This window comes from Sapajus apella, unplaced genomic scaffold (assembly GCF_009761245.1).
Source record: "Sapajus apella isolate SASKATOON/1434 unplaced genomic scaffold, GSC_monkey_1.0 scaffold46, whole genome shotgun sequence".
NCBI classification, from domain to species: Eukaryota; Metazoa; Chordata; class Mammalia; order Primates; family Cebidae; genus Sapajus; species Sapajus apella.
In genome coordinates, this window is record NW_022436986.1 from 2,425,608 (window position 1) to 2,448,568 (window position 22,961).

The 22,961-nt window shown below is 34.5% G+C and overlaps 1 protein-coding gene across 3 annotated transcripts in view; it reads left to right on the forward strand.

Moving 5' to 3' along the window:
• The first annotated feature begins 1,341 nt into the window (after positions 1 to 1,341).
• ZCCHC7 (zinc finger CCHC-type containing 7) overlaps positions 1,342 to 22,961 on the forward strand; it is a 227,746-nt gene continuing 206,126 nt past the window's right edge. The window contains exons 1-2 of one of the 3 annotated variants that reach the window (XM_032240090.1): positions 1,342 to 1,584; positions 2,218 to 2,848. In XM_032240090.1, the coding sequence (XP_032095981.1) occupies positions 2,239 to 2,848 (610 nt within the window). In that variant the 5' untranslated portion in view covers positions 1,342 to 1,584; positions 2,218 to 2,238. The remainder of the gene's footprint in view (positions 1,585 to 2,217; positions 2,849 to 22,961) is intronic. The other 2 variants (XM_032240088.1, XM_032240089.1) reach the window with 2 other exon arrangements.

The following is a 22,961-nucleotide window of genomic DNA, read 5'->3' on the forward strand; positions in this document are numbered from 1 at the left end:
TTATCAGAACTACCATCACCATACCCTGACATTTTGGGCAGAAATTTGGGAGACTAAGAAAACGACTATTTTAATTTTATGTGTATAGCTAGAAGTTGAAAAAAGAATACATTGGCATCGTTAATGCTCTCTGGGCTGTTCCTGATTTTGGACACACACTTATTTTTCCAGAGCTCTCATTTTAGTCAGTAGTCCATCACTACCTAATGGAAACATCTACTATGTAGAGTTTTGGTTGCTGATGGTAAAATTTAAGACTTTGGAGTAGTTAAAAGACAACAGAAATTTATCTCATCACAATTTCTGTATTTTAAGCACATACTAGATTTATCAGGACTGAAGAACAAATGTCCAATGGTGTAATTCATTTATTCATGTATGAATTCAACCAACGTTTGTAGATGGCCCCCAAAATACCAGTTAACCTTGCTTGGCTTTGGTGATTCATTGTTTAGCAGAGTGCATATAGTTCCTGTCCTCCTGGGGTTTCTGACCTGTGTTTCTTGGAGATTCATATTGAATAAGTAGTTAGAAATGTGTGTTTTGACATGTAAAGGGCGTATGGAAGCCTATAAAAGGGGCATTTAATTTAGTCTGGTGTGGAGTGATTTTGAGCCGAGTTTAAAAGATGAAGGGTGAGGAAGATTTAATATGCTCACAGTAGAAAGTATTTCACTTTAGGCATTTATTACCAAAGTTGGGAGTTTTGTCTCAATATTAGCTCATTATTAAGTTTGTATTTATGTACATATTTATAACTAGCACAGAGTTTTTAGATAGAGTCTGGCTCTGTAGCCCAGGGTGAAGTGCAGTGGCATGATCTCAGCTCACTGCAGCCTCTGCCTTCCGGGTTCAAACTATTCTTATGCCTCAGCCTCCTGAGTAGCTGGGATTATAGGTGCACAGTACCATACCCAGCTAATTTTTATATTTTTAGCAAAGATGTGGTTTCACTATGTTGGCTAGGGTGGTCTTGAACTCATGACCTCAAGTGATCCATCTGCTTTGGACTCCCAAAGTCCTGGGATTACAGATATGAGCCGCTGCACCCACCTGCCCTTGTTTTATTTTTGTATTGGGCTCTTGCTTTGTTACCCAGGTTGAAGTATGGTAACTTACTGTAACTTTGAACTCCTGAGGTCAAGGGGTTCTCCCACCTCAATCTCTTGAGTAGCTGGGATTACGGGTTTGTACTACCATGCCTGGCTAAGTTTTTATTTTCTATTTTTGTGGAGATGGGGGTCTTACTGTGTTTCCTAGGCTGTTCTCAATTTCTTCTGACCTCAAAGTGATCCTCCTGCCTTGGCCTCCAAAAATGCTGGGATTATAGGAATGAGCCGCTGTGCCACCTCAGGCATTTTTATTTATTTTTTTTAGCCAATGAACAGAGAGCATAAGATTAATTTGTTTATTGAGAATATACATTTACACCCAAACAGTAAATAAAATTGTTTCCTGTTATGGATTTTAGTCATAATTGAAATATTCCTGAATGAGAATATATACTTGAAAATATGGGCCGTAGAACCAGAACCACGGAAAAGATGAAGAATGAATGGGATAGTGAGAGCTGCTTTAAGTCTTGTGAGTTTTAACATTTTGGAAAGCAAGTGTTTTGTGTCATGCAGTAGATCTCATCTAGTTTTTCATTTACAATATGCCTGTGAAATATTATATAATCATGTGTTACATAATAGCATTTTGGTTAAAGACGGACTGTATGACTGTGTTCCCATAGGATTTGTATGCAATTTTTACTGTGTCTTTTGTATATTTAGATACACAAATACTTTTGTATTACAGTTAGTTACAATATTCGGTACAGTAACATGCTGTACTAGTTTGTATCCTAGAAGCAATAGACCATACCAGATAGCCTAGTTGTGTAGCAGGCTACACCATCTAGGTTTGTGAAAATCATTTTATGAAGTTTGCATGATGAAATCACTGAAGAAAGCATTTCTAAAAATGTTGACTGTTTCCATCAATAACTATAACTCAGTTTGTCAGTAGTAGTTCTCATTAGGGAGTGGTGGGACTTACAGGAGTGTGTCCTAATAGGACTTAGAAATCCTTGGGAAAAAAGGGATTTTAATATGTCTGAGAATAGTGATGGCCTTCATATTAGCAGTTGTCACTAACGTGTGGTATTGTTCCCTAAACTGTCATAATCTGCACTTTAAAAATATATTCTGTGTACAACTTTCTCTTTTGCAGCATCAAGTTTACTGATTTTTGATGATGTTTGGTGGCTACGAGACTGTAGAAGCATATGAAGATGCTCTTTATCGAGATGAGTCGTCTAGTGAACTGAGTGTTGATAGTGAGGTGGAATTTCAGCTCTATAGCCAAATTCATTATGCCCAAGATCTTGATGATGTCATCAGGGAGGAAGAACATGAAGAAAAGAACCCTGGGAATTCGGAATCTTCGAATAGTAAACCAAATCATAAGAAGCTAATTGTCGTTTCAGATAGTGAAGTCATCCAGCTGTCAGATGGGTCAGAGGTCATCACTTTGTCTGATGAAGATAGTATTTATAGATGTAAAGGAAAGAATGTTAGAGTTCAAGCACAAGAAAATGCCCATAGTCCCTCTGCTTCTCTTCAATCTAATGAGCTGGTTGATAAGAAATGCAAGAGTGATATTGAGAAGCCTAAACCTGAAGAGCGATCACGTATAATCCGAGAGGTCATGATTATAGAGGTCAGTTCAAGTGAAGAGGAAGAGAGCACCATTTCAGAAGGTGATGATGTGGAAAGCTGGATGCTGCTGGGATGTGAAGTAGATGATAAAGATGATGATATCCTTCTGAACCTCGTGGGATGTGAAAACTCTGTTGCCGAAGGTTAGTATCACTGGCCATTTTGAAAGTAGTATCATCTTTCATAAAGAGGACTGCTTTTCCTAGACAAAAGACCAATAGGGTCTGCTCCATTTAATTCTTCACTTTTTGGTGGTGTTTTTTGGCTTGTTTCTCATGCAACTCTATTACTGGTAGCCACTCTAATGGTGGTCTGTCTGAACATCAGAAAGAGTGTGTCAGAATACCAAAGACACTCTGCTTCTTCCTGTTTGGCTAGAGTTAGCTTTGCACCTGAAATCTTACTCCGCCCCCCACCCCCCCACCACTGCTTGGTGCCACAGGTGAGTACTTCATCTACCTCTGACATTAGCCCTGTGCACTCATTCAGCCAACTCTGTTGAGACTGTCTTTTCCTATGGGATTTGCTTACCAAGGAGTTAGATGGCAAGCATGGGGAATGCCTGGCACACAGAATATATATAATTAGTGTTAGGATTAGGATTTTAGGTACTCCAGAAAGACAGGAAAATAACAAAGACTTGTAAGTCTAGGGCAGGTTATAGGAGAGAATGCAAATTTTGAGAGCTAGATCATCAGGGATTAAAACTTTGGTGTTTTATCTCTGCGACATGTAGTTCTCTAGTCTTAATGCTTATATCTTGAAGAAGTTCGTTTTTTCATTTCCCTGCCTTTATGCCTAATGCCCAGTCTCTTGCACTAGTTTCCTAAGTAGTCTTCTTTTATATCTGCCCTATACATTTGTTAAAACTGGTATTGAAATATTCTTTTACTCATAGTACTTTATTGCTGCTCCAAAAATATTATTTATTTATTTATCATTTTTTTTTTAAAAGAAGATGGGGTTTCACCATGTTGGTCAGGCTGGTCTTGAGCTCCCGACCGCAGGTGATCCATCTGCCTAGGCCTCCAAAGTGCTTGGATTACAGGCGTGAGCCACCCCGCCTGGCCTGCTCCAAAAATCTTTTTTTTTTCCCTCTTTTTTTTTTTTTTAAAGATGGAGTTTCACCATGTTGGTCAGGCTGGTCTTGAACTCCTGACCTCAGGTGATCTGCCTGCCTTAGCCTCCCAGTGCTTGGATTACAGGCGTGAGCCACCACTCCCGGCCTCCAAAAATCTTTAATGGCACCCTGCTTCCCCAGAAATGATGACATTGAATGTAGATCATGCTTGGAGCCCCTAGGATTGGCAAATGTTTTTTTAAGAAGCCTGATAGAAAATATTTTATATTTTCTACTCAACTCAGCCCTTGTGGGAAAGCAGCCTTAGATAATACCTATAGAAATGGGGTGGCTGTTCTCAATAAAGCCCTACTTACAAAAATGGGTGGCTGGCTCAGGTTGTAGGTTGCTAACCCTGTGAACTTGACAGCAAAACAGAGAGAGAATAGTAGTTAGGGCATAGAATGGAATCAAGTAAAGTTTTTCTGTTTAGGTAAGATCTGATGATGGTTTTAGGTAGAAAGAAACTTGGGAAGGAGAGTCTATACTTGCTTGATGGATTGGATTGGGTTGGAGGCCGGGTTAGAGATTGGATCAGGTGTATGTGTTGTAGTATTATTCCTAAGAAGGAAGAGAGACACCAGGAAAGAAGGAAGAGGGACACCAGGACACCAGTAATTGCTAAATCATCAAATATTTATAGAAGTGGAGAAGAAAGAATAAATTCAGATGGATTGAGGTAGATGAGAGAACATATGAGGATATGTTTGATTTTCTTGGGAAAATGAAAGCAGAAGTAGGAGAAGGTAGGGGATAATTGGAAGCTTAGAATGTTTAATTTAAACATTTCCAGAGCTGTGGGAAATACTTTCAGGCAGTGGCTACCAGTATTTTAAAGTTGATAACCTGTTTAACTTCAGAACAACTTGTGGACCACCCCATGATTGTAGTTACGATTTTGTATTCAGTTGAGAAAATTCGTATTAGAAAGAAGCTACTACTCTTCAATGACTTTGTATTTTATGAACTACAACATTGATAGGTGAGAAATAGTGTTTATAATGCATTGATAGTGTTTATAATGCACAACATTAATATGTGAGAAATAGTGTTTATAATGCATTGCTCTTGGTACCCATTAAAGTTACTAATTCTATTTCCCAGGAGGCTAAAAGTTCTTAAGTTGGAAATAATTGCACTCTAATGAATCAACAATAAGAGAACAAAAGATTGCTTAGAAGTAGTATTCAGTCAAAATTAAAATGATATGAACTTGTAATGAACTGACTTTGAAGTATTCCATAAATTTCCAGTATTACTTGTCAGCTCGGAGCAAGATGACAGAAGCAAAGTGATCTAGGGTTACGTGTAAGATTATAGAAGGCCAAAATAAGCATTCAGCTTATTCTTTCTCTAAATTACCTTTTTCCTGAGATTATACTTAGTTTCATTAGTCACTTCTGTATCATCATCTGACAATCATCAGATTGTCATCTCCTTAACCATTTTGTTGATTTCAAATTCCCGGTGTATACCTACTGAATATTTCCATTTGGATATCTTACTGTTTCACATTTAACATACTGAAAAGAAAGGTTGATAAGTTGGAAAAAAAGCTTATCTTTCCTTTGAAACAACTCCCTGCTGTCTTCTGTTTGCGCTAGAGAATCTACTAGACATGCTGAAGTTGATGGCACGACGTGAATAGGTTGGGAAAAACATGAATTAGGTGCTGGTTTTAGTGAAGAAATAGAAATGTGCCATGTTTGGCAAATGATGGTGATGAGAAAGTAGAGAGAACTTCAGATTTTTTTTTTTTGTTTTAGCCAAATATAATTAAATTCTGCATTTTTGAAAATTAATTTACTTGGCTCTTACAAACTCTTACAAATACTCAAATATACTCTTTTATTTCCTTGATCCACTAATGCTGTAATACTATTTCTTTTAAATTAATAAGCAATATATTCAGTACTGATTCCCATATAAGTGTGCTGTTACTCTCTAATCATTATCCCTTTCATAAAAATATCTAGGGATAGATCAGTTCATGTAATCTTTAGAGAGAAGATTTTTTTTTCATTTCTGTGAAAGTGTAGAGAAAATCTCAAGTACTTTTTAAATGCCTGTTTTGTTTTGTTTTTGTTTTTTTGAGACAGTCTTGCTCTATCGCCAGGCTGGAGTGCAGTGGCGCGATCCTGGGTCACTGCAACTTCCGTTTTCTGGTTTCAAGCAATTCTGCCTCAGCCTCCTGAGTAGCTGGGACTACAGGCATGCACCACCACACCCAGCCAATTTTTTGTATTTTTAGTACAGACGGGGTTTCACCATGTTGGCCAGGATGGTCTCGATCTCTTGACCTCGTGATCCACTCGCCTTGGCCTCCCAAGGTGCTGGGATTACAGGCGTGAGCCACCACACCCGGAACAAAATGCCTGTTGTTAAACAGCATCCATAACTATTTTGTGTTCTGTTTCCTTGACCTCACTCTGAAGAAAAAACCAAAATATCTCCCAGAATTATGGCATATTGAAAACTGCAGTATAGTATAAAAGACAAGATTACAGGCTCCTTGAGGGTGGGTCTTTTTCATACTCATAAACCTACTTACAATATTTAGAAGAATTTCTTGACACATGTATTACCTCCTGTCTCATTAATTGCTAAATCATCAAACATTTATTGAGCATCTTCTCTATGTAGGGTATAAGTAGTACTGAAGTAGTACTGGTCTTACAGTGGTAAAAGACTTAAGTTTTAGGCTGAGTGCAGTGGCTCACCCCTGTAATCCCAGCACTTTGGGAGGCCCAGGCGGATGGATCACCTGAGGTCAGGAGTCGAGACCAGACTGGCCAACATGGCAAAACCCTGACTCTACTAAAAATAAAAAAATTAACTGGGCTTAACCCTGTCTCTACTAAAAATAAAAAAATTAGGTGGGCATGGTGGCGAGAGCCTGTAATCCCAATTACTTGGGAGGCTAAGGCAGGAGAACTGCTGGAACTGGGAGGTGGAGGTTGCAGTGAGCAGAGGTCATGGCATTGCCCTCCAGCCTGGGCAATGGAATGAGACTCTGTCTCAAAAAAAACAAAAGAAACATAAGTTTTAGCCTTAAGTGCCATAGTGTTTCACTAAAGAGACAGAATATAAGAAGCCAAGTAATTTATGGAATTCTGTTTTTTTTTTTTTTAAGCAATGGGATCATGTTCTTCAAATAGAGCAAGGCTAGTCTGGAACCCCTGGGCTTATGTGGTCCTCCCACCTTAGCCTTCAGAGTAGCTGGGACTACAGGTGTGAAAACAGCTTGGAAATCTCTTAACCATACGAATTAAGTCTCAGAATTCTGGTGATATAAGTGGTTGAAACTTAAAACTTTAGAATTAGTGAATTTGAGATAGTTCATAAGCCTGTGAAAGACTGTATAAATACATACATATTTTACATATACTGTTACTAAATTTGTAGTAAACTTGAGTACAGCACTACCTCTTTTTCTGTGGAAACTTCAGACTCCCCTCTTTAATTGCAGTGAGACATTATTATATTAAAAAGTATAATGGGCTTACACATTTGTTTTGCTTTACTGACAGGTAATATACAACTCAGAGACATTTTTTTTCCTTTGTATTCTTCCTTTAAATGTTCAACACTTTTCTGATTTTGTGAGCTTCCTGAGGCTCTTTTGAGACCATATATATGTGACACTTAACAGTCTAGCTTTCCTTAGTATGTATAGATATATGTTGGTGGCTTTGCCTGTAATAAGTTCATGCCAAAACATAGGCCTTCAGTTCCTATTGCATATGGCTTTCAGCTCTCTCTACTCAGGGATGGAGGAGTTTATTTCTAAGGCCTGAGCCTCTTTTCCTTTCCTTTACTCTTTCCTAAGCCTTCTTTATAAAAACTATGCATGTTCTATCGTTTGTTTTCCTTTTTGATTCCTGCCCTTTTCTTTCTTTTATTATCCCCAGCAGGAGTGACTTGTAATTCTCATATATTAGAAAGGCAGACCTCCTGGTGGAAGAAAAGATGCACCCAAGGAAGTCAGCATGTTTAGTAATTTGTGTGGGGGATCTCAAGTTTGAAAAGGATTGTTACGTAAGACAACCAAATGATGACATGTGACAATAATGACAGAATAATTAGCTACTTACTTTCCTGGTTAGAGAAGGGATATTGTTAGTTCTAGGAGTAACTGCTAGCTCTTTCTTGTACATTTTTTATTGTGGAAGTAGAAAAATATACAAAAATAAAATGTTACTTCAGTGTCCCATAAACTAACTTCAGCAGTTACAAATTTATGACTAATCTTCCCTATCTATAACTGTGTGCCCCTGTGTTATTTTGAAGCTAATGAGACATCATTTCATTCATTCATATATGTATGTATGTGTGTGTATATACATCGTGCGTGTGTGTGTGTGTTTGTATACACATTTGTATACAAAAATGTGCACACATATTTGTCCCTTAGTATCTATGGGGGATTGGTTCTAGGATTTCTCATGGATACCAAAATCTATGGATGCTCAAGTCCCTGATAAAAAATTGTAGAATATTTACATATAACCTATCTACATCCTCCCATATACTTTAAATCTGAGATGTCCAATCTTTTGGCTTCCCTGGGCCACATTGGAAGAATTGTCTTGGGCCACACATAAAAGACAATAATACTGGCAGTAGCTGATAAGCTAAAAAAAATTACCAAAAAAATCTCATATTGTTTTAAGAAAGTTTACAAATTTGTGTTGGCCCACATTCAAAGCCTTCTTGGCTGTGAGTTGGACAAGCTTGCTTTAAATCATCTCTAGACTACTTAAAATACCCAATACAATATAAATACGATGTAAATAACTGTTATACTATATTTAAGGAATAATAATGAGGAGGAAAATGTACACGTTCAGTAGGGATGCAGTTTTTTTGGTCTGGAATATTTTCTTTTTTTTTTTTGAGATATAGTCTTGTTCTTCCAGGGTGGATTGCAGTGGCGCAGTCTTGGCTCACTGCAACCTCTGCCACTGGGGTTCAAGCAATTCTTCCACCTCAGCTTCCCGAATAGGTGCGACTGCAGGCACCTGCCACCATGCCTGGCTAATTTTGTATTTTTATTTTTGATTTTTTAAAATTTTAAAATTTTTATTTTTTTCCTGAGATAGAGTCTCGCTGTGTCACCCAGCCTGGAGTGCAGTGGCGTGATCTCTGCTCACTGCAACCTCTGCCTCCCTGGTTCAAGTGATTCTCCTGCCTCAGCCTTCCGAGTAGCTGGGATTACAGGTGTGCACCACCATGCCTGGCTCCTTTTTGTATTTTTAGTAGAGTTGGGATTTCACCATGTTGGCCAGGCTGGTCTTGAGTTCCTGGTCTCAGATGATCCACCCGCCTTGGCCTCCCAAAGTGCTGGTATTAAAGGTGTGAGCCATCATGCCTGGCTGAAATGTAAAAATATATATTTAAAAATATATATATTTTAAATCAAAATATCATAGATAAATTCCCAGTAATTCTTTCATCATCGCACACCCAACCAGTGTTCAGATTTCCTACATTGACTCCTAATTTTTTTCCTTACAGATGATTTGCATTTGATCTGATCTATGTACTGTAATTGATTGATAACTTAAGTGTCCTTTAATGTATAGGTTCCCCTTAATCTCTTCCTTTTTAAAATTTCTTGTAATTTGTTGTACTACTTAGATTCTTTGTCATCTAGAATTTCCTATGGTCTGAATTTTGTAGTATTGCTTAACATGTTCTACTGTCTTCTGTCTTTCCTGTGAATTGGTAGTTAGATCTAGAAGCTTGATTGAATTCAGGTTTTCTCTCTGTTGTTACATCATCAGCTTGACGCACAGATTCATTTGTTTCACTTTGCTTTTGATACGTTATTTTTTAGAATTATGTTTTAAAAATTTGATTTTCTTTTATAATCAAGTAAAATGTTTATAAGATTCCAAGTTCAAATCAGCAAAACATGATAAAATCTATTCAGAGAAGACAAACCTTCTGTCCAGTCTCCATCCTGTTCCTGTCCTTCCCCTTATCAATAACCATTAAGAGAAAATTGTTGGTTTGTCCTTATATTTGCTTAATATATGTATATCTTTGTATGCTCGTTCCCTCTTTCTTAATAAATAGTGGCATACTATCTACTCTCTTCTCTAACCTTATTTTTTTCTCTTAGCTGTGTATCCTGGAGATCAATCCACAGTACTGTGTAAAGATATTTAATAATAATTCTCATTTCTAGGACTATGGACTATTTTTGTATCCTCTACACTAATCTGAGCTGGGCACATTAGGCATGTAATAAATACTTTTTGAAAGTGAATGAATAGTAATTTAAAATAGTTGATGAATAACGTACTTGTTACAGTCTTAATATGTATGCATATATATATATATACACATATATATATATATATATTTTTTTTTTTTTTTTTGAGACGGAGTTTCGCTCTTGTTACCCAGGCTGGAGTGCATGACGTGATCTCGGCTCACCGCATCCTCCGCCTCCCGGGTTCAGGCAATTCTCCTGCCTCAACCTTCTGAGTAGCTGGGATTACAGGCACGCACCACCGTGCCCAGCTAATGTTTTGTATTTTTAGTAGACACGGGGTTTCACCATGTTGACCAGGATGGTCTCGATCTCTTGACCTCATGATCCACCCGCCTCGGCCTCCCAAAGCTGGGATTACAGGCTTGAGCCACCATGCCCGGCTTAAAATATATTTTAAATGAATAAATAATAGTCTAATTTCACTTTCAGAAGCATACTGTGTTCTTATTCCTGGTTGTAATTTTTTTTTAATCATTTGGTAATTTTGAAATACTTAGGTTTAGCAAAAAAATAATAGGCTCAGGTTTTAAAAAGAAAATGGCTTCTGCAAAAGGAAGAGTATGCTTTTTTTTTTTTTTTTTTGAGATGGAGTCTTGCACTGTTGCCCAGGCTGTAATGCAGTGGCACAATCTCAGCTCACTGCAACCTCTACCTCCTGGATTCAAGCAATTCTCTTGTCTCAGCCTCCTGAGTAGCTGGGTGTGCGCCACCACACCCAGCTAATTTTTTTTTGTATTTTTGGTAGAGACAGGGTTTCACCATGTTGGCTAGGATGGTCTTGATCTCCCGAACTCGTGATCCGCCTGCCTCAGCCTCCCAAAGTGTTGGAATTACAGACGTGAGCCACCACGCCTGGCGAATATGCTATTTTTAAGAGTTGAAGAGGCCATATTAGTTCCTGGTTTATGACTGTTATGATGTAGAATTGTGTTAATGTAGAGCTCCTTCGGTATGTATAATTTAGCACACACCCTTTAGTTTGTCAGCATTTGGCACATAGGGTATACCTAATACATCATAGGTAAATTTATTTATTTATTTATTTTGCCTTAGGTACATTTAATTGCGCTCTGCCTTTGTGTGTAGACTTCTTTACATAGTATTATTTAAAGTGAAATAATGGCTTGATTAAGGTAAATGGCTTTTGAAATAGAAGTGAAATTATGACTTCAGCTTATGGCAGAAAGTCTTAACTATTTTTTGTTAAATCTCTTTTTCTCTGAAAACTGAACACACTGAAGTTTTGGATATAATTTCAAAGGATGAAGAACTCATCTAGAGGCCATTACTGAATTCCTGGCATTTATTAGGTACTCAACCAAGACTAGATATCCAATTAAAATTTGAATAGAGTGGATTACCTATTTGAATTTTAGGTTTTCTAATATATCATTTTATTTGATTTTGGTCTTTACATATGCATTTTTTTGTTTGTTTTTGTTTTCCTGTGTGGATTAGTTTCTACCTTGTCTGGCTGATATATCTATTCATCTTTCGGGTCTCAGTTTAAAAGGTCACTTCTGAATGAGGTGTAATGGTTGGTTATAGGTTCTCAATTAGTGGTTGTTACTGGGTCTCATATAACTGTGCAGTTGGCTAGCTTTGACTTTGGGTAACTTAATTTCTTTATTGGTTAAAAAATACATTTTATTTTATTAAAGTTATAAAGAAAAATGAGATTGGGTAGGCTTAATGTCATAGGAAAATATTTTGATAAAAAGTTTTCATAGTTACATGATAGGTTCATGATCATTGTGGCAAACATGGGCTTATAGCTTTCTTTTTTTGGTGGGGGCGCTTATAGCTTTCTTTTTTTTTTTTTCCCCCCGCCAGACAGTGTGTCTCTCTCTGCCCCGCTCCCCTCCAATCTCTCTCTCTCTGGTCTCCCTCTCGCCCAAGCAGGAGTACAGTATTGCAATCGTGGCTTACTGTAGACTTGGACCTCCCAGACTGAGGTGATCCTCCTACGTCAGCCTCCCAGGTAGCTGGGACTATAGGTGTGGGCCACTAGGCCCTGCTGATTTTTTGTATGGAGTTAGATGGAGTTTCACCATGTTGCCCATGTTCACCATGTTGCACGTGTTCGCCATGTTGCTGGTATTAAACTTTTGGGTCAAGTGAGCCGCCCACCTCAGCCTCCCAAAGTGCCGGGGTTTACAAGTGTGGGCCACTGCCCCTGGCCCAATTTGAGTTTTGTTTTTTTGTTTTGTTCTGTAGACAGTGTCTCACCATGTTGCCTAGGCTTATCCTGAACTCCTGAGCTCAAGCTCCTACCTTTGCCTCCCAAAATGTTGTGCTTATAGGCATGAGCCACCGAGCCTGGCTCCAAGTTGCTTTCGAACAACATGTCTCTAGTATGATGCTATCTTTAAATAAATTTAATTTGGCATTATTTTATGATCTGCTAGTTTCTGACGTTAAACTTAATTCTGAAAACTTAAAATCTTTCCAGATACTACTTATACTGGGTGCTTACAATGTACAAGCCACTGTACCATTAAGGTACTGGGATTCAAAAATTGCCATGTACTTTTTTGCCTTTAGAAATCCTAAAATGCACGACAGTATGGAAAGTTCATTGTAAAACCAGAGTTAAATGCATTTCTACAAATATATGAGATGCCCTAGCAGAATACATAAACATTCCAGGTGAATGTAGTAGATTTTTTTAAAAAGATTAAAAAGTGGATAGGCAAAGTACAAGTCTCAGTTGAAAAGGAGCCCTTTGAATTGAGTTTTGAAAAATGGGTAGGACCTAAAGTTCAGATTAAATGTAGCTAAAAATAGAAGGTAAAGCCCTTAGTAGAAACTTAAGACTGTATATACCATTTATGTTTATATGTGGCTGGATGTGATTAAATGTTTTAATAGTATACCTTTTTAGAATCCACTTCTGCCTAAATGAGAAAGGATTATGTATGTTCTGTCTATGTTCAGAATACTGTTGGAAGATTTCTTAGTCATAATTTTATTCCATTGCTTTCTGCTTTTTTTTTTGCATACATACTTCCTTTTTCTTTTCTTTTGAAATATAATTGGACCAGAGGTTAGTCAAAGGACATGACCAGCTGTTAAAAGTGTTTTGTGCAGGACTGTTCAAAGAAGAACATGTCTTAAGATACAACTTTTGCTCTTCATAGTTCTTGTTCTTCCTTATAATCTTTTAATGTAAGAAAGGATCATTATTTTGTTAGTTTGGAAACAATACATTAAACTGCCTTCAGTAACTTCTCAGATCATTAAGGTGGTGCTTTTCCCCTCTTTTGCATTCATCATCTTAATTTCAATAGTTTCTTGAGACATTTTGTACCCTGACAGGCCATGAGTGTATTTCCATGTGACATACTTCTCATTAATGTATAGTTTAATTTCTGCCTTATAATTAAAAAATGGCCACATGCTAGAATTTCAGTCATCAAGAGCATCAAGGAGTTCATTCCCTCTCTTATGTTTTCAGCTTTTGTAAGCCTGCACTGCACAATTCCTAAAGCTGCTTTTGAACTGTGTCTTTAGTTGTTACCTTACACTTAACTATTGTAAGGGCATCTTTTTTTTAAATTTCTAATTAGCGTAATGACTTGAGCTGTGTTATTCAGTGTTTCATGGTGAAGTGAAGTTGTCATAGGGAGAGAAGAAATAAAAATGTTCAGTTTCAGCTTTACTTGTTATTGGAGTGAAGTTTGAAGAAAGCTTTTTTATGGCCATCGTTCAGCAGACTGAAAATCTCATTAGAAACCCCAGAAATCCCATGCAGCTTTGGGATGGATTTTAATAACATTTTGGAATATTGATATTGTATGTCACTAATTTCTGTGATTTCACTGTAGATCAGCAACTTAGATATGCAATCTTCCAAAGTTTATTTGTGACTTTTAATCTAAATTCATTTACAGTAGTTTTCTTTTCGACAGTGTTAAGTACCCAGGGAGAGAATTAAATTTTACATTTAAAAAATACATTTCTTTTAGTAACTGATTTGGTTTTCATGTAAGATATACTTAATTCATTGGAAACTGCTTAAAAAGAAATACCATGATATGTATTTATTGGACTAATGACTTCGTTTAGTTGCCATTAAAATGTTGCTTACCTTACCTACAGGTTTGCGTTTTTTTTTTTTTTTTTAGAATGGAAAAGCATAGAATTAGATGGCAGCATTTTCTTCCTTGTCAGAAGAGCTTGAATCCTGGTGTCTTTTTAAGTGAAGAGTGTTTCTGTATAATTTTCTTGTAGCTTTTGTTTATTATAAAAATGATCTGTTGCCTGTAGTGACCAATTCTCTAAGAAGATAAGTATAATTTATATAGATAGTGTATTTTTATGGTCAGAAAGTAAATTTGATGTGAGCTGTATATGATTAGACAGTAAAACTTTTTTCCAAAGAAGTACAGAATGGAGAACATTTAATTATTATTTCTCCTTCTTAGAGTAGAGGCTATTCAGATAATTCATATTCTGTGAGTAGGAGATCCTGTTTTTAAGACTTTACTAAATTTAATTTCAAAGTAATTTATTAAACTCTTAAAATGCTTCCTTGTGGTTAAGACTTATTAATGAAGCAAAAGTATTGACTTAATGGAAGTTTTTCAGCCTCATGTTTTAAGTCTCTTCATTATTATTTATCTTTGTTTTGTTATAAATTACAGATACTGGCAGGTTAAGCTTTTGGAATTCTGAGTTACTTGCGGGATTGTTGTTGATTCTGTAAATAATGAATAAATAAATATTTTAATTGGGCATCCACCATGTATTATGTCACATTTTCTTTATAAATCATATGCTTAAGAATACCTAAAGAAATATATTTGACTTGCTTTTTAGTTTGAATCTTGATCTAACAGCATTCGTTAAGAATTATGTCTGTAGTATAGATTTAGATTCTAAATGTAATAGTTACTTTAAGGTGGCTCTTGTCTACCAAATATATAGCTTTTATTTCTGTAACAAATTCTTACCTTAGAATTCCAACTTTTGTCAGTTTTGAAAATTAGTTTATGGTGGACTTGAGAATATCTGTTCTTATTCTCGTGTTTTGCAAACACATTTAAAGGGAAGACGCGTAACTCTGTGATGGTGAAAATCATTTGACCTTCCCCTGCCTCGATTTTGCTTAAATATACAGTTATAACTGCCTCAGTGTGAGAGAATAGATATTAAGTAGTTTATGAGGTATTTATTAAGGGAAAATATTTTTATTGGCAGTTCCCTTAAGTCATATTTATTTTGTAACTAAGTAGTGCTTGCAACAGAATTGTCTGTTCTAGGGAGGGAAAGCTCCAGCTCTTGAAAACTTTTTAGTACTTTTTCCATATTTATAGTGAATGAGAAATTCTAAAGATAGGAAGTAGACTGGTTATGACTAATAAATGAGATTGCTAACGTAATCCAAATTAATTTCACTAAAGAAAGGAGATTTTCTTTAAAGGGAAGATGTACAACCACAATCAATCCTGTAAGTTACACCTTAATCCTGCACTAGCCAGTTTTTAGTATTAAATGGTCTGATTTAAACATAAATGAACTTTTGTCAATGGTTTTGTTTAGAAATAGCATCATTTCTTACTTTTAAGGAGGATTTTAATTGTTAATAAAAATTTGTTCTGATAAGAACTTGAAAGACAACCTTACTCCCATATAATCGAGTATTTTGCTCTTCATTTAACACCTCAGCCCTTTTGGTTTGCTTAAAAAATGATAAAATTTTGTGGGAGATTAAATATAACTTAAATATTGCTGTAAATGTGTTCTGTAATCATACTTTAGGGTGGTATTATTGGTTCTTGTATGAATGAAATGCTTCCATAAAAGTTCAAAATATTCAATTTAAAAAGTTTCTGGACAGATGAGTGGTAGAGATCCATCAGGTACTTGGTTGTGGAATATTTGTGCCCTTAATACCATGACATTTTAAGGTTGTGTTAATCTCTTTATTTTTCTGTTTGAAACGATTCGGTTTGGGAAGTTTTCTGTATTATCAGATTTAACAGAAGAAATGTAAGTGGTTGAACCACAGGTCATCTAATTTTCAAACCATGTTGGTTATTAAACTGACTTTCGTGTATAGTTCTTTACTGGGTAGTCAGAGAGTTCAGCTCGATTGTGGTTCAACTCTGTGATTGTGCCACCAGTTAGGTTAACATCAGCAGTGAAGAGCCTTCATTTTGTCAAATTTTTAAATGACGTTAGGATTATTTAAACATAGGAGATAAGTTTGTGAAGCAAATTTCTAAAGCAGGATTAAGCAAAGGGAATCTTTTCTTTCTCTTCTTTTAGATATATCACATATATATATATTTTGATTAAAAGGAAAAAATTCAATCTTTATAGTATAATGTGGGTACTTATTTCTTATTTTTAGATATTGTTAAAACTAACAAAGTTTGTTTGGAAATCTCAAAAGATCTTTAGTAGTATACCTGCAACCTCAGCAGTCCCTTTTTATCCATACGGATTTCTCTGCCTATTGTGGCCGTTTGCCCTAATTTAAATTTCCCATGGCTTTCGATTGCAGACTTGGTTTTCTGCAAGAGTGCCCATGCTTACATGGTCATATATTCTTGGTGACTTTTCCACTTTTTCTTTTTTGTTATTTTGTTGATTGCTAAAGGAAAAGAGGATTTAAAAAAAAATTGTTTCTTTGTTTTGATCTTTCTTCCTTAGCCCATCTATTTGTATGTTGTTTTGTTTTGCAGATTGGAAAGAATTGTTGTGTGGTACTTAGATCCATGGGGACTAGAAGGAGAAAACTAATTTTGTTCCTGGTTTTGTTTTCTTAATAACAGAAGCAATTTAATTTTTGAGCCATTGAGAAGCTCAAAAGATATGTTAGCGTTATGCATGAAATTGATGGAAAATTATTAATCCTCAAAATTTCTATTCATGGTCACTTTACTGCTGGAATAAAAATGTTATTGTGTAACCAAGTTAATACTAGAAATACTAATTAACAGTAAGTGGTACTGTTATAAATCTTTAAATATTATTGTATATTAAAAAGTTGTTTACAAGAAATCAGTTGTAATCTCATAATGTGATTTCTCTTACATTCAATTTTGTTGTCCACAATGTGTGTATATTCAAATAAGCATTTGAACATGTGTTTGATTGTGGACACATTTTTACCGTGACCACATCTTAAGAGTTTGCTTTTTCTTGGCAAAACTTTCATATTTTCAAATGTGAGGAATATTGTTTTATGAAGTAACTTTGTACTGCTGAATGTTAAGTCCTTGAAGTACTATGGCAATTTAGTTACTGTTAGAGGTCAAAAGTAGAGGCCTTGTCCCAACATCTCCCCAAAATACTTTTTCACTAATGTTTAGAGATTTTAAAATATCAAATTATTGTGATCAAAGCTATTTCTGTTTTGTGAGGCTGGAATCATACATTAATATATTTAACTGAATTTTATATTTGCTAAATTAACATAAAATAATAAAGAGATCCTTTTTACCATTTAAAAAATTCTAATAATTTCCTAATCAGGAAAAATGATGTTATGATATACTGTTAATAGACTAAAAACTTAGTAATGTTGATAAATAGGGAAAAGACTAATTTTGATAATTCATAATTTTAGATTTTTTTTCCTTTGATTGATTGTAACTTATGGTTGTGAGGTGTCTAAAATGCTCTTTCTGGATATCTGTTAAGTACTTTGGGAATTGGAGTAAGGGCAAGCCTTTTTTCTATGTCTGTTATTTACAGGTTTTTTTCTTGTATATGTCGTGTTCTTAGAATATGAAACTGATTTATAGAATTTGTAATTACCAATAAATAAATAGCATCATTGAATTATGTTTTATTTTTGCTATTATTTTCTAGTTATTGTGCTTCACTTTTTGATTTCTATCAAATGGCTTCTCAAAAGCAATTTCATTTAAATCACTGAGTTTCAAACTAAGAAGAAAATGTATCCTGATAGTTTAATTAGCTGTTGTTTGTCCGTGCCAATTAAAATAATCTTTTGAATTTCTAGTCTTTGATTATAGTTATATAGGCTTCATGAGTTTGTAAAATTATTCCCCCTTTTAAAGTATTTTAAAAGGTGTATTGTAATTTTACACTTGATATTCATATCTAATTATTGAGAAACATGAATAACCTAAAATATATTTCTCGTATTCAGCACATTAAATCAAGGTATAATCTGTGATATAAAAAGTGGTCCAGCACAAGTATGCAGCTTTAAAAATAACAAGGAATTAATTCTGTTAGCATGTTTACTAGCAAATGTTCTTGGAAAATGTTATTAATTCTTAAAACTCAGTGCTTGGGTTTTATTGTGTGTGGCCTTTCTAGGAGAACACTGTAGAGCTGAACTTGAAATTTATTAAGGAAAGAACAAACTGGTAAAGTGCTTTTATGCTGTTAAAAAACTTCACAGACAATTGTCAGACAACTTTTTTTTTAAAGGTCATGATTGCTTGATGCCTTTTCCAGTCTTTATTTGAAACTCTCATTTTGTGGGATTTCTTTTTTGTTCTCCCTTTCTCTATTCTTTTGGCAGTGGGTGGAAGATTCTTTTAAAACTGAATGGCTAAACATGTATGGTAACTATTGAAGTATGATGGAAATAGTTTTATTCATGATTTTTTTAGGCCAGAAAATGCTGCGAAGGTAAGCCAATGATGGTAAAATTACATTGTGTTGCATAGAAACTGTTTTAACCTTAACGTTTTCTGTTCAGAAAAGTAGGCTATGAATTAGAGTTTTAAATCGGGATTGTTCATGAAATATTTTGTAATTCTCTTATTACTGGTTGCCTTTATGTCTCCGTGTTCTAGTAGATAGTTAGTAGTTCCTGAAAAATAATATTCTGTGTATGAGAGAAAATAGGAGGTGAAAAAATAATGAGAATTGGAAAAGAAAACCCACTACCCAAAATGCTACCACCTAACAGGTGGAAATATCGATGCCGTTATAGATTTTTGAAACATAGAGTACTTGAGTTCTCTTTTTCTAAGAGTTTACTTCAAATTTAACAGATTTCACAAAATTTTGTTATGGTAAATATTAAAATTTTAATTCTTATTTTTATCCTAAATGTAAGCTCTTACAAGTGAAGAGTGCCTCGAGGCTAATTGCTAATGTTCCATTAAGTTATGTGTTCAGTTAAGTAATTTTTTTATTATAATATTTTGATTTAGTTAATATGGAAACTAAAATTTATAAAAGGCTTAAAAGATTACAGAAATTAAATTATGTAAAATTAATTTTGACATTTTGTGGCAGAGACAGTTTAGAATTAAAATATGTCTTAGTGTGTAATAATTTTATTTCTTGTAAGGACATCTATTGGCTTTCAGTATTCAGAAAATTTAGACTTTTTAAATGTTGATGTAAATTATCTGGAGCTATACTTTCTTTAAGTTGGAAGAACTTAAGGGAAATACGTAAAACATGCTAGTGATTGGCTTACTTACATTTTCAGTGATTAGACTTTGTGAAATAAGCGTAAGGCTGAGTATTTTATTTTGGGATAACATGGGGAGAAATGCCAGATGTAGTATGCACCTAAAGTAAAATCAATAAATAAAAAGAAAGTGTACTTAATTTAAATGTACTAATATTAAAATGGGAGAAATGTGGTCAACTATAGTAAATCCATATCCATAATTATTTTCAATCACTAGTTAGAGAGGAAGATGTGAATTGCTAATGTCTTCTTTGTTGGAAATCTTAAGTTGTATTTTGAAAAGGGATGAAAAGGAACAAGTAACTGCTTTCAGGCAGATTTATATCATTTTAACATCATATGTTATTTGTGGGTTCATGTCACAAAACCTTGCAAAAGTTAAAAAAAATAATTAAACGTATTTTAATTTAGTAACCTTGCTAAAACCTTTTGTGATCAGTCTAGAAAAATTCATGCATGATGTTTTTCTTTTTTAAAGTTTGGTGATCCATCTTGGTACTTTGTCTCAATTTCAGTCTTGTTGATTTAGATAATACTCTTATTGTCTTATAAATTTCTTTTCAGTAGTGTGTTACTGCTTTGATACGTTCTCACCTTTCCAATTACATTTGATCCATCTATGACATTTTATCATCCAGCTGTTACTATTGTATTGTTCTTTCTTGTACTTTTGTTGTAAGGTACAGACTTTTTTAAGTCTAAAGTAAGAGCTAGTGTATATTACAGTGTATATGACCATTTCGAATTTGACCTGCTACTGTAAAGAAGGCTAACAAGTGTGTATGCCTAACCCACCCCTTCTGGAGCAGTTGAGAACAGGCCTCAGAAGACTCAAAGGAATTCTTTTAACTCCTAGCAGGGCCACGGGGTCAATGTCAGATTTAGTCATGCTGTTATTTTAGCCCAGTGGTCCAGAGAGATGACTGAAAAGTGAGTCTTTTATTTCTTTTTTTGTGTGGTTATTAACAGGATTAAATGTAAGCCATTGTGTACTTAGTACCAATTAGTTTCTCATCTGAGAGGTTCATTATGATTTTTTGTCAGCCTCCGTCTTGTAATATTTGTTTCTTCGTTTGATTAGCTAAGGGGCTGAATGGGCTAAAGGAAAGTTTTACAGCAGTACTTTTAAATTCATTAAGAATTTTAATAAACGATCCACTTTGCAAATATGTAGACCTTGATTAAAAAAGGGACCGCATTGAAAATTGGCATGGAAAATGGTGAAGTTAATTATTTAGAATTTTCCTTTTCCTGTAGTGTTTTTTTAAATCTGAAAAACAGACTGTCCTTATTATATCAAATAATTCTTTGATGTTTGTAGAAGTCTACTTCAGATTCTTGTACATACTTGTTAAGATTGTGTTTAGTTTGCTGTGAATATATAATTATGTTCAGGAGGGACAAATACCAAAAAACTCCAAAATTAAAAAACCTTTAAAGTTTCTGGGATAGAAACATAGACTGAGCTATTAAAAGCAGAACATAAGAGTTCTAGGATAAAGATAGTTGTCAGGTGTAAACAAACCTTAATTGAAAAGGAAGCAGCCTAACAGTTGATTCTTTATGATATTATGAATAAGTAAAAATGCAAACTTGTCTGAGTTCAGAAAACAGGAGCATACTTTAAAAATCACTTATTAGATTGGTAGTTGCTTTAGGTCCTTAACTTTAAAAAATTCTTATTAAGATAAGTGTTTAATTGAGTAATATCCTTCATTTAATGGATTGAGATGCCTCAATTAAATTTTGAACAAAAATTGTTCCTATAAATTGAATTGGAAATACTGATCTGCTAAAAGCAAGGCATATAATCCAAAATTAAAATATGAATTATTTTGCTAGTAGATAATTATCTTGGACACTAGGTCTTACATCTTGTTGCAGTGTGTAGAACACACATTTTCACATTGATTCGTCTTTAGGTGAATATACCTATAGGCTGATTTAGAATTGGTATTTTATTTATTTTAAACATTAGAAATGATAAATACTAATTTAAGCAAGTGCGATTCCTATTTTAACTTACTCTTTAAGAAGAGTGTTGCTTCATTTATCTCAGACTTTTTGGTGTACCTTGTTTACCTTATTTAGATTGCATCACTGTATTAAGTCCTTTGCTTACTGCCATTGTTTTTTGGTCCCTAGAATAACTTATTATGGAATTGAATATTAAAAATTTGATGATCCCAATAGTTATGAAGCTTAAAGATTCTGTATATAGGCTTTTTTCCTCCATCAGATTGGTTTCAGGCATAGTGAATGGATGGCCCTTGCTTTCTGGTATTTGTGTATTCAGTTTTCTGAGGAAATACTTAAGGTCTGTATATTTGATTGTTTTACATTTTTCTTTCATTATAATTTGAAGACCTAGATCCTCCAAATGAAAAATGTCTGTCTTGACCATATGGTAAATTAGACCTGCTTTATAATTGTCTGATAATTAAATCTCCGTTTATTTACACCACCTCCATTTTAAAAACTATTAACGTGGAGTAGCTGTATTAGTAAGAATATTTTCAAGTAACAGCAAGTAATTCAGTGGTAACTTCCTTGTGTGGTTTGCTGTTTATCAAAAAGGAAAGTAGTTTCTTTTGAGAGGAGAATGCAGTTTTTGCTATTCAACATTTTCTTAAGCTCTTCGGAAAATAAGAGAGAAGTCTTTAGAATAATATCCCTGTAATATGATAAGGACAGATTTTAAAATTTTATTTCTCTTTTCATTACTTGGTATTGACTTCAGTGGAAACTGAAACAAGTGAGAAGATGTTAAGTTGAAAATCTGCCTCAGTGTCAGATGTTCATATAATTTAAAATTTGTGAATACTCATATTGATTGACCTTATATTTTAAAAACATAGGGAATAGCATCAGCTATTTGTATCTTCTCTCTTAAAGTTAAATTAAATTTATATATCTAATAGAGTAGGTCCAGAAATTAACATTCAAATAACAGTAGGAAGTATAGGTGAAGCCCAGGCTATCCCAAAGATAAAATTCATTAGGACTTCTGTTTCTATAGCATCTTTCATGTGTTAGTAACTGTTGTAAACAATTGAATTATATATATAAATTTAGTAAATAATTGCAATATTAAAAAGCACTCATAATTGCTACCCAAACACTTTCAAATTATGCTACTTTAAAAACAGTTGAAGGGAAGTTTGGGAATATAAAGTAATATTGTTTCATTTTAAGACTAGTAAGATAATAGACATTGTAATATAATGGAAAAACATTTTGTCCCATAAAAACCACTTTTATTTAAAGCCTTGTTTTTCTGTCTAACCCAGGTAAGACCTAGCAAATCAGAAGAGAGAGAGAGAGAGAGAGAGACAGAAAAGAAGGAAGGGAAGAAAGAGAAAAAGAAAGAAAGCTGTTTTGAAAGTGGCTAATATTGGTTGATGTGTGGTGTCTTATTTATTTCATAAAGTTAAA